We start from the raw sequence: 12,751 nt of genomic DNA, 5'->3' as shown, positions 1-12,751 counted from the left end.
TGGAGGCTGGTACAATTACAGCATTTAAAAGCCATCTGGATGGGTATATGAATAGGAAGGGTTTAGAAGGATATGGACCAAGTGCTGTCAAATGGGATGAGAATAGGTTAGGATATATGCTTGACAAGGATGAATTGGACATAAGGGTATGTCTCTGTGCTGTAAATCTCTATGACTATGAGTCTCTATCCTTAATATACATCAGTAAAAGAACCAAAGGGCACAGCTTAAAAATACGGGGTAGACCATTTAGGACAGAGATGAGGAGAAACGTTTTCACCCAGAGAGTGGTGGCTGTGTGGTATGCTCTGCCCCAGAGGGCAGTGGAGGCCCAGTTTCTGGGTTCATTTAAGAAAGAGTTGGGTAGAGCTCTCAAGGATTGTGGAATCAAGGGTTATGGAGATAAGGCAGGAACAGGATACTGATTAAGGATGATCAGCCATGATCATATTGAATGGTGGTGCAGGCTCGAAGGGCAGAATGGCCTACTCCTGCACCTATTGTCTATTGTCTATTAAAGGTAAGTGTTAGGTGCTTTGTTCTAGATGTAATTTGATTTGTCCACTGTTAGGTTCTAAGCAAAACACACATTATTCTTCCAAGACAGTAAAAATACAAACAAAAACAAAAGTTGGCATAACTTTAATACATTTGAAATACTTAACAAAAGATTATATTGTTTAACTATTAACCAATGATTGTTCCAATACCACAGCATCTAATAACCGTACCCTTGGCAAAGCAAATTCATTAGAATTTCTTATGTGCTGTCTGCATTCCAGGAGAAAAACATCACTGAAAGAAACAGTCTGGTAGTAGAGAATGAACTCAAACTTTTAGCTGCAGAAGGGAGAGCTGTATCTAGCAGCTTCAACTCCAAAAGACCCCACTTCAACTCAAAGCAAAACTAAAATCCTGAGCCTATGTCAGCCTGACGTACCCACTCATGCTTCTTTTGTCTAATTTAAAAAAATACTCGGAGCTCAAAGCTATTTACCCTCTGCTTCTGAAACAGACATTTCGGTGCCACTGACAACACCTCTTTGCAAGAGAAGCAGCGTATATTAAATCCCTTTTAAATGAACACTACCATCACATAATGATCCAATTCTCAGTTTGATATGGGCAGCATGATTCCCTCAAATATTTTGTGAGTTGAGAGGAAGACAGTTTTGTTTTCATTAATTTCAGACCCCAATTCCTTTCAGGTTGAGTGCAAGCTATCTGCAGCTTAATTTAAGAGATTTATTTGGAGGAGGTGCAAAAGAGATTCACCATGTTGTTGCCTGGGCTGGGGTGATTCAGCTGGATAGATTTGAGTTGTTTTCTTTAGAACAGAGAAGCTAAGGGGGGACCTTACTGAAGTGTATAAGGTTACAAAGACCGTGGACAAGGTGGCTAGGAAGTAGCTGTTCCCCTTAATTGAATGGTCAACAATGAGGATGCATACTTTTAAAGGGAAGGACCGGAGGTTTAGAGGGAGTTTGAGGAAAATGTTTTTCACCCAGAAGGTACTTGGTACCTGGAATGCACTGCTTGAGAGGGTAGTTGAGGTGAGAAACCTCACAACCTTTAAGTATGTGAATGAATACTTGAAATGTCATAACATTCATGACCAAGTGCTTGAAAGTGGGATTACTGTACATAGGTGACATAGACTTGATGAGCTGAAAGGCCTCTTTCCTGTTATGAGTCTGGAACATAAACCTCTGCCCAATTTAAAATCCAATCCTTTTATTTTCTTTATAGACTAATTCCTCCCCCTATCATTAAGATCCAATAGCTGCTTTAAGAAACATGCCGACCTCTTTCTGAAATCATTTTTTCATTCATTTTTGGGACTTGAGTATCTCAGGCAAGGCCATCATTTGTTGCCCTTCAAAATTCCTTACAAAGCTGTTTTCTTGAACCTCTGCAGAATTTGAGGTGTGCATACACCCACAATGCTGTTGGGTAGGGTGTCCTGAGATTTTGACCCAGTGACAGTGAAGGAACAATGATTATAATTCAGGGTGATATATGGCTTGGAGGAGAACTTGCAGTTGGCGGTGTTCTCTTGCATCTGCTGCCCTTGTCTATCTAGATAGTTGCAGGTTGGAGACATGCTGTCCATAAAGTCCTGACAATGTGCTTCAGCACATTTTGTAGATGGTATACCCTGCTCTCACAGGTTTCTGAGGGCTGTCACATCTATCGGAATAATTATTAAACATGAAACTAGCAATCCCAGAAGACAGCTGCCAATCCAAAATTGACACAGTGGGTAGTTCATTCCACCTGTTGCTTAAAGTGCCTCTGAAACACTGTCACAGTAGCTAGTATCCTTAATAAGCAAGCTAACTATTAAACTCTATTTAATATTAATGGATTTAATTGTATTTTATTTACATATTGCAGTTTTCTGTCACCGAAAAGTATTTTTGCAATGTATTAGCACATTGAGAGTTTCATTTCTGTTTTCTATATATGGTTGTTAAACAGTTACAGCTATCTCTCTCTCTCTCTCTCTCTCACTCTCTCTGCCTCCCAACATTCAGTTACTGTCCTGTAGCCTAATTCTGCTTCTCTTTATAATTCTTTATAATTCACCCAGGTTTACTACCTACTGGCCTCCTTCTAAAAATGAACAATTTTCCATTTTTATTCTTCAGTATCTCTCTTTTATGTCTCAGGCTCCTTTCCCAAATATTTTCTACTATCTGCGTAGAAGGAACATACAAAGATAGCAGAGTTCTACCATTGAATAATCATTTTTAATTCACTATCTTTATTTCTACCCAACAGTTTTAATGGATATTATGAACCTTCATTGGATGGGCAGGTACTTTAAGCATCTGATCGACACTGCATTATGATGAATATGTTATTCATTGTTTTTCTTTCAGAACTACTTCATTCAGTCCTAGAGGGTGATCTGCAAAAGGTAATGAAACAGATGGGGATTTTGGGCAAACTTTATATTTTTAAAAGTATTCATTCATAAGATGTGGGTATCACCAGCTGTGCCAGCATTAATTGCCCACCCTTTATTGCTCTTAAACATAGTGGCTTGCAACGCCATTTCATGGGTGTTAAGAGTCAACTACATTGTTGGGAGTGTGGAGACACGTTTCGGACAGACCAGGTAAGAACAGCAGATTTCATTCTCAAAAGGACTTTAGTGAACCAGATTGACATTTATGATAATTGTCAATGTTTACATGGTTGCTGTTAAACAAGAGTTTTTGCTTCCAGATTTTTTATTGAATTCAAATTTCGCCATCTGCCATGTGAGATTTGAGGCTGTGACCCAGAACATTACTAGATTACTGATCCAATGACATTACCACTACACCTCCACCTGTGAAGGAACCATTATAGGGCACAATAGACTAATGGTCATGCTACTTGGCTTGACATTTGCCATTAATGGTTGGGATTGCCAACTACTTTCCAGTAAATACAATGGTAGTAGTTGTATGTGTTCATCACAATTAGGAGAGAATGTGCAAACTCTACAGGCTTTCCTCTTCAGGTATTTCCTTCTATTTCCATTGACTCATAAGTTACCTTATGGATCTATGCATGCTAGACCATTCTTTAGTCAGACAAGTAATTTATGCGTGCATTATGAAATTTCATTTACCAGGCTTCAAAATGTCTTACATTAGAATCTGTGCTAGGCACTGGATTTCTTAGCTTTCTCTCTTTTGTGTATGTCAGCCCAGAAGCCTGTTGTGGAATACTCCTTAATAAAGGAGGAATGAGAGTGGGCCTTTTGCAGAATACTCAGTGCATTTCTTAAGGTAAAATCACCCTATTTCAACAGATCCAGATGGCAGGTTGCTGGTCCTAAAGGACATTAGTGAATCACTTAGTTGTTTACAGCAATTCATTTGTTACGTTTCTGGAGCTAGACTATAAATTAAGACACTTATTCAATTCAACTTGTCCTGCCGGAGTTTGAATTCAGTACCTGTACTAAATTGCTTCTTCATGGGTCAAATGGGAGTATTTTAGCAAACGCAGCAGCATAGATGCAGTATCAGATTTCTCTTTGCTAGGTTTTGCAAAGGATGCTGTTGGGTTAGATTAAGAAAGGAGAGAAGGAGGAAACGTGTGACAGAACCAGCAATAAGTGCCAATGGTAAGGGAGAATGCTGGCAGGGGAGCTCGAGCAATTGTACAAGGACCTCCACCAGCAGATGGCAACAGTAAGGAAAGGCAGCTGAGCGGTTGAACGAACTGTCTGTTTCGTCGGGTGTCTGTGGGAGCAAAACGATTGATGGGAAGTCCAGAAACACTCGATTATCGATTGAAGACTGGAATGAGGACACACAGCCAGTTATAGCACCCTGGGGTTTCAATGCAAGTGAGCAGGTGGGAAATACTGTTAAGAGGTACCGATGTTCAAAGAAGTCTACAGCAGATTTTTAAGAGTCACTGAGGACAGCAGCTGCAGAGGTCTTTGTATCTGTGAAGCTGGTGAACTTGTTCAACCGCATAGTCATAATCTGGATCTCTTCTTCTGATTGACCAAGGCCAGAATACTGAAGGTAGCATCCAGGAGCAGGAGAATCTATGTTGAAGGGCTTATGTCCGAATCGTCGATTCTCCTGCTCCTTGGATGCTGCCTGACCTGCTGTTTTTTTTCCTAGCAGCACATTCTCGACTCTGACCTGCAGCACCTGCATTCCTCACTTTCTCCCAGAATACCAAAGGACCACCTACAGAAGCAGTGAGAGGTGGGAATTTCTAAATAGAGTTGAGGAGGTTTCATAGTAACCAAGCTCAATTACCTTCCTCTGAAGTGTAAGATAATGTCACCCTCATCCAGGTGAGAAATTGGGCTTCTCAGACCAGGAAAGAGACTGCCGTTAGAGAGGTAACTGTCTGTGTGGACAGGGATGTGGACCTCCACCTGAAGAAGTCGCTGGACAGATTACCATTTAGCATGCACAGATCCAGCTCTTGTGTTCTATCTCCATTGTAAGCTTCTTGGTCAGTCTCGCCCAGGTGCTGTAAAAAGGTGTTGTGACAGTACTGTACACTTCAAAGAGAATGCCCTCAACAAACATGGCCGCTAGTTCCCAATGGGCACAGAGACCCCATCCAGTGCAACACCTTCGTTCTCACTAGGAGCTAAACTAGTTGGGCCACTCACTGGCAGCTAGGTGGGTGGCATGGGTCCTTCAGAAAGTGGCTAAGATCTATGTGGATTCCTTTACAAAGTACTTGAAATTTGGCCAGTAGGAGCACTGCGTATAATTGTCATAGGAACAGAGTGATCAGCCATTACTCATCAGTTTTCTAAGGACCATCTGGCTGAGGAGTCTGAGCTGATTGATGTGTCTTCCTTCAGCACCTGATCCTGTTTCTGTTTCACACGGGCAGTCATCCCCTGTCATGGCTACATTGAGCTCTCCCTATCTGTCATGATTCACAGTCTGCATAGCCTGGGATTTCTGGTAGTTTCAAACACAATCGATACTCCACTGGAAGTGAGGATGTTTTGAAAATATCCTGGGTGTTTTGGGTTCAATGTATTAAGAGATATTCAGGTATCGATAGAAAATGTGTATGGTGACCACTTTCCCTGTGCGGTCAATGTGTATAAACCTGTACAACCTTATAAGTGTTCAAATAGCAGGGAATCAGGCTTTTTTAGACCCTATCCTTGAATCATCACTGGTGTTGAAGGCTTATGCCAGCCACCTTCAGCTGGACAGAGATGAGGAGAAACGTCTTCACCCAGAGAGTGGTAGCTGTGTGGAATGCTCTGCCCCAGAGGGCAGTGGAGGCCCAGTCTCTGGATTCATTTAAGAAAGAGTTGGATAGAGCTCTCAAGGATAGTGGAATCAAGGGTTATGGAGATAAGGCAGGAACAGGATACTGATTAAGGATGATCAGCCATGATTATATTGAATGGTGGTGCAGGCTTGAAGGGCAGAATGGCCTACTCCTGCACCTATTGTCTATTGTCAACATCAGGCCTTGCTAGAATGTCACATGTCACATGAGCAGAGCTCCCACTTGACAGCTCTCAGAGTTACATCCTCATTGCTGAAGGCTAAAGGGGTGGGTACCCAGAAAGATCACCAATTTCAGTAACTGGAGATAACAGTTTACCCCCAGTCAAGAAAACCCAGAGGTATTCTTAAACTTGCTGCTGCTATACATGGATTAGTTGAACTGAAGGGTCTGTTTCTATGCAGTATGACTCTGAGAATGGACTGAATGAAGGAGACATTTCTGACCTCATTTCAAAATGGACACTGGTAAATTGGAGGAGTCCCAATAAGATAGCTTGATTCTACTTTCAGCAAGTAGGGGGCGACTTTCAGTAAAGATGATGATGACATTGGGTATTGTGTTCAGGCAAGCTAGAGGATGGTGACTGAAAATGACTGTCCAGTAATGATTCCTTATCAGAGGATCCTAGCCCATTACTGTGTGGATGTCCAGGACTATCTTTGGAGTAAGTTGTCATTCAAAACTCAACAGATATATCCACCACCTCCACAGCCACTATGAGGAAGAAAGATAGAAAAATGAAGATCGATGTCAATTACTGAGACATTCAATGCAAAACTCATAAGGGTGCTTATCCTGTACCTTGGATTCAGAAACCATTACGTGTTGTCAAAGATGCAAAGTGTTTCTGTACTTTTAATTTGGCTCACAATTATAAGCTTCGAGGAGAAAGTGAGGACTGCAGATGCTGGAGATCAGAGCTGAAAATGTGTTGCTGGAAAAGCGCAGCAGGTCAGGCAGCATCCAAGGAACAGGAGAATCGACGTTTCGGGCATAAGCCCTTCTTCAGGATTACTGAAGAAGGGCTTATGCCCGAAACGTCGATTCTCCTGTTCCTTGGATGCTGCCTGACCTGCTGCGCTTTTCCAGCAACACACTTTCAGCTCACAATTATAAGCAGCAGCTTCTCCTCGCTGAACACAATATTGAGAAGATGGCCATTCCCAGCAGGCACAAGGGTCTTTATTATACGCAAGAATAACGTTTGGGCTCTGTAATGCCCCTGTCACATTCATGCTTGGATTGGATAAAGTTTTTGGAGACTTTAATTTCCACTCCTTATTGATCTGGTTACTTTTGGAGGTTTATGCAAGGCTATGCCCAATTGGGTCCTCCTTTCTATTAGTTTCTGAGGAAATCAGAGGAAGTTGAAGGAAGCCAAGGACAGATGTGTAAGAGTGATATTGTCAAAAGTAGGGTATCTTGGCCATATATTTAATAGCTTTAATTTCTCACAAATATTGTAAATCCTTCCTTGTTTAACTTTAATTTTACTACTTATTTGTAATGACCTGATGCCAGTGGCATAAAGAATCCCTGCTTCCTGATCTTTAGACTTTGCGCTAATCCTTAATGCCCCTGGTGGCTATCAGTCAATAGCAGAGACAGCAGCTGAATGTAGTACAGTAAACTGCAAGCTCTCGAAGATTACTGATTAATTATGTAATTAATAGGGTGTGAACGAAGCATCAGGGAGAGCATGAAAGGGCATTATTAGTTCAGTCATGTCGAATTCCTTGACTATAAGTTACCATTAATCGCACCAACAATGCCATTGAAGAGTGCCCTACCTTTTATCAACAGAATGGTTTACTTCTGACAGCAATGTGGTTGAGTCTTTATAATTATGAGTAATAAATGAGGGACAGGATATACATGTATTTGGAAAGGCAAGGACTGATTCGGGATAGTCAACATGACTCTGTGCGTGCAAGATCATGTCTCACAAACTTGATTGAGTTTTTTGAAGAGGTAACAAAGAAGATTGATGAGGGCAGAGTGGTAGATATGAGGTATATGGACTTCAGTAAGGTGTTCAGGTAATGAGTCAGTAGTGATAGCCAGCAAAAGTTGTGCAACTGAAAGATTTTTTCTGAAAACATTGATAAAATATGTCTTTCTCTAAATAAAAAAACAAGTCCCACAACAGGAGGGCCACTGAGAGCATGACCTTCAAAAGCATAGTCTCCCCAGAGCAGGGTCTTTCTGAGAGCAGGTTCTGTGAGAGCAAGTCCCCCAGGTACAGGGCCTCCCTGGGAGTGGTGTCTCCCCAGGTGAAAAGTCCACCCCAGGGCACGATCTCTGGAAGCTGTATCTCCCGAAGTGCAATTTCCCACCTAAGGGCAAGGTCTCCCTGTGAGCAGTGTCTCCCCAGGTGTGCGGCTTCCCTGGCAGTGGTGTCTCTCCAGGTGGAATGTGCCCCGTAGGGACATGCTCTCCTTGGGGGCAATGACACCCCAGATGTAGGCTTTCCTTGGGAGCTGTGTCTCCCCAGATGCAATGTTCCCCCAGGGGCAAGGTCTCCCTGGGACCAGTAACACCCTAAGTGTAGAGCCTTCCTGGGCGTGGTGGGTCCTCGGGAGCAGTGTGTCTCTTCGGAGCAGTGTCTCCCTGGGAGCAATATTCCCCAGGTGGAGGGTCTCCTTCGCACCAAGCTTTCTCTGGGAGCAGTGTCTCCCCAGGGGCTGGGTACCCCGGAGCAGTGTACCTCAGGGAGAAGGGTACCCCTGAGAGCAGCATCTCCCTGCATCCGGTTCTCCCCATAGCAGGTTCTCTGTGGAGTTGCTTCTCCTCAGAAGCAATGTCCCGTGAAGGACAGGGTCTCCCCTGGAGCAGGGTTGCCCTGGGAATAATGTACCCCCAGGGGCAAGCTCTCCCTTGGAGCACAGTCTCCATGGGAGCAATGTTTCCCAGGAGCAGAGTGACCCTGAGCAGCACCTGTGAAAAGCAGAATCCCCTCAAAAGTCTACTTAGGGCTCCAATGGCTATCCACCTCTCCACCCATATGGTGTTGCCAGATGATTCTTTTCAAGATACAGTTAGATTCAGCGTGTTATTTTACTGGAAGTGAGAATTTCAAGGGCTGACTGGTCTTTCTGGTCTCTGACATTGTTTAGTTTCTAATGGGATCTGAGATGGGCAGCAGAAGAAGTGATGTCCTGTGTTTGTGATTGATGAATATTGTGGGAGATGTGTATTGTTCTGATCTGTCTGTGAACTGCTGAACATATAAAATACAGGGATGTCTAACCTCATGTATGTTCCCATGTGTCCTAGTTCATAGAGTCCTGCAGTAAGGGAGTGAGTCTGATGGTGAGCAGCACTGAAGGATACTCGGTGTTACACTGCGCTGCAAAGAATGGTCATAAGGAACTTGTAAAGTACATCATTGAACATGGTGAGCTGTTGAACCAGCTTCATACGTTGCATCAAATTCACTGTTTAAGTTGGCACTGAGTGTGACAAGAGCTGTCAGTTATTTCAAGTGCCATTTCATAGCTACATACTGTACTTCATTTATTTGTCCTGTAGGAAGTAAATTGTAAAAGATTCATTTGACATTTTCATTCTGAATTGTATGTCTTGTTCAGTGACAGCCTTAACATAGCCAATCCTTCACATTTCAATCAAGCAACCAAAAGTTTGGCACAGAGGGACAAGAGGAGGCCAAAAAGAGTCAGCCTGATTGAGTGGGCTTGTATCTTTAATCTTGTCCAATTCAACAAGACAATTTGTTGGGTTTTTGTTTAAAACAATCCAGTAAGTTGATTGGTGGTTCTGTGACACAGTGGGATCAGATATGAACTAAGGTGAAGTTCCATCATCCCACAGTCAGTCACTGCCCACTCTATCAATTCCTGTCCACTCTATCACTCCGTGTCCACACTGTCAATCTGTGTCCATGTTGTCATTCCCTGATCTCACTGTCAGTCCTTGTCCACTGTCAGTCTCTGACCAGTCGACTCTGTCCCAGTCCCAGTCGACTCTGTCAGTTTCTGTCCACACTCATTCCCTGACCCCACTATCAGTCTGATTGCACTTCACTTTCTGATCTCGCTGTCTGCCCCTCTCCACATTATCAGTCTATGTTCACACTGTCACTCCCTATCCACGTTGTCATTCCCTGTCAGTCACTTGCCACTGTCAGTCTCTGTTTCCACTGTCAGTCCATACTAGAGTGAAACTGTGAATAGTGTAATCTGTGTTTTCATTTACTATTCCAGACTACCTTGTGTTCTGCCAGGACTTTATGTATGTATCAGTTACCTGGTTTAGATTTTTTTTATTCTTTGTTTCAGGGCCACCTGATCTATTAGATGTAGCAGAAATCAAAACGTGAGTAAGGACATAATTGTTCTGTGGCTTACATATATATTTGCGCATTTGGTTTTTTTGTATCATTGCTCTGGGAAAATCGCCTGCTAGCTCTCAATGGATTGGGCCAGATGGTACCAGTAGTTTGATCCTGTCTCCTCCCCTGGGAGCTGGCTCCAGCTAAGGAATGGAAGTCTCTGATTTTTTTATACTGGTTTAGTCTGAGGTGGTTTCAGCAGGTCTCACTGTGGTTTCTGTCTCGTAAGGTGCACCATGCATGCTATAGGAGACATTGACTTTCTTTGGTATCAGGTAACAGGCTGTTATCCATCTGTCCTGAAAATTATATAGGGTGTGTGTCAGTATTTACAGGGAATCCACAGGGCGTGTGTTAGTTTTTACAGGGAATCCCTGGAGACTGTGCCAGTGTTTACAGGGTATCTCCAGGGAGTGTGTTAGTATTTACAGGAATCTCCAAGGAATTGGTCTGCATTTATAGGGAATTCCTAGAGATGTGTCAGTACTTACATAGAAACCCCGGGGAGCATGTCAGTATTTAAAGTGTGTCAGGGGAATGTTTTAGTATTTACAGTAGGTCCCGGGGAATGTGTCAGAATTTACAATGGTTCCCAGGATAATGTGTCATTTACAGCATTTCCCCAGGCAAGTGTGGCGGTAATGATAATGGATTCCAAGGGAATGCCTCAGTTTGACAGTGGTTCCTGAGGAGTGTGTTGCGTTTACAGTGGTTCCTGGGTTATTGTGTCAGATTTAGATATAGAACAAAACATTTTGTAGGCTGATTATGGAAATCTGCAAGACAAGTAGGGTTGTAATAGTTGATGATTACAATTACTCCAGGGTAAACTGTGAAAAAAGGAGATTATAGGGCACAGAAAGGGAGAAATTCCTGCAGTGTGTGAAGGAGAACTTTAGATTAGATTTAGATTAGATTTAGATTTACTTAGATTACTTACAGTGTGGAAACAGGCCCTTCGGCCCAACAAGTCCACACCGACCCGCCGAAGCGTAACCCACCCATACCCCTACATTTACCCCTTTACCTAATACTACGGGCAATTTAGCATGGCCAATTCACCTGACTTGCACATCTTTGGACTGTGGGAGGAAACCGGAGCCCCCGGAGGAAACCCACGCAGACACGGGGAGAACGTGCAAACTCCACACAATCAGTCGCCTGAGTCGGGAATTGAACCCGGGTCTCTGGCGCTGCGAGGCAGCAGTGCTAACCACTGTGCCACCGTGCCACCCACAACTTTCTGGAATAGTACGTTTCCAGTCCTACTGAAGAGGGAGCTGTGCTGGATTTGGTCCTAAGAAATGAAGCAGGCCAAGTGGAGCATTTAAGAAATAGTGTTCGTAACATAATACTATTCCTGTAAATACTAACACACTCCCTAGAAATACCCTGTAAATACTGGCACAGTCTCCAGGGATTCCCTGTAAAAACTAACACACGCCCTGTGGATTCCCTGTAAATGCTGACACACACCCTATATAATTTTCAGGACAGACAGATAACAGCCTGCTACCTGACACCAAAGAAAGTCAATGTCTCCTATAGCATGCACGGTGCACCTTACGAGACAGAAACCACAGTGAGACCTGCTGAAACCACCTCAGACTAAACCAGTATAAAAAAAATCAGCGACTTCCATTCCTTAGCTGGAGCCAGCTCCCAGGGGAGGAGACAGGATCAAACTGCTGGTACCATCTGGCCCAATCCATTGAGAGCTAGCAGGCTATTTTCCCAGGGCAATGATATTATTTTGGAAAATGATAAAAAGTCAGTTAGTGATAAAATCCCAGACTAGGCAAGCGCAGGTTTTAGGGGTCTAAAAGTTTAACAGGAGCAGGTTATTTGGAAATGTATTTTGGTGATAAACTGTGGATGAAAATTGGAGAATTTCAAAAAAAAGATGTATAGGGTACAAGCTGGGTACATAGTCATGAGAAATAAACAAAGGGTATCCAAAAGGAGGCATATAATGCATCATATTATAATAATAGCAATAGAAATGAGTATCTCAATTGCAGGAGAGAGGTTAAGCTTGGAAGACTAAGAGGAAGCATAAGGAAAGGATGGCAGGCTGTGTAAAAGCAAAAAAAAGTTCTTCAAACATATTAATAGTAAAAGATCATTGAAGGATAGAGTGAGTCCATTAAGGAACAAGTAGAGTAAGCTGCTCATTGAAGTAAAGGACACGGCAGAGGTATTAAGTGAATATTTAGTTTCTCCCTTCACCAAATTAGACGTTTTTTTGATTTGATTTATTATTGTCATATGTACCTAGGTACAATTTTGTTTTGCATGCAGCATAAGCAGATCATACCATACAAAGTTCAGAGGGTGATAGAACAAGGCAAGGAATACAATGCAATGGCTACAGAGAAGTTGCACTAAAAGCAAGATCAACATTAGATTTGAAATTTGAGAGGTGTATTCAAAAGTCTAATAACAGCAGGGAAGAAGCTGTTCTAAACTTTTAGTATAGAAGGCCAAAATGTGTCTGTGCCAGCTTGGAGGGCTGTCACTATTCCTGTGCTGTATTGTTCTTTGTCCTTGAACCTGTTGGTGCATATTTTTAAGCTTTTGTATCTTCTACCTGATAGAAGACATTGG

The 12,751-nt window shown here is 42.7% G+C and overlaps 1 protein-coding gene across 3 annotated transcripts in view; it reads left to right on the top strand.

Moving 5' to 3' along the window:
- dgki (diacylglycerol kinase, iota) overlaps positions 1-12,751 on the top strand; it is a 253,041-nt gene that overhangs the window by 231,276 nt on the left and 9,014 nt on the right. For all 3 annotated transcript variants that reach the window (XM_043708943.1, XM_043708942.1, XM_043708940.1), the window contains exons 30-32: positions 2,886-2,923; positions 9,070-9,190; positions 10,092-10,128. In XM_043708943.1, the coding sequence (XP_043564878.1) occupies positions 2,886-2,923; positions 9,070-9,190; positions 10,092-10,128 (196 nt within the window). The remainder of the gene's footprint in view (positions 1-2,885; positions 2,924-9,069; positions 9,191-10,091; positions 10,129-12,751) is intronic.

The sequence above is a fragment of the Chiloscyllium plagiosum genome, chromosome 19, assembly GCF_004010195.1.
Source record: "Chiloscyllium plagiosum isolate BGI_BamShark_2017 chromosome 19, ASM401019v2, whole genome shotgun sequence".
Taxonomy (NCBI): Eukaryota; Metazoa; Chordata; class Chondrichthyes; order Orectolobiformes; family Hemiscylliidae; genus Chiloscyllium; species Chiloscyllium plagiosum.
The sequence above is the reverse complement of the archived record's forward strand: the minus strand, read 5'-3'. Positions and strand labels throughout refer to the sequence as shown.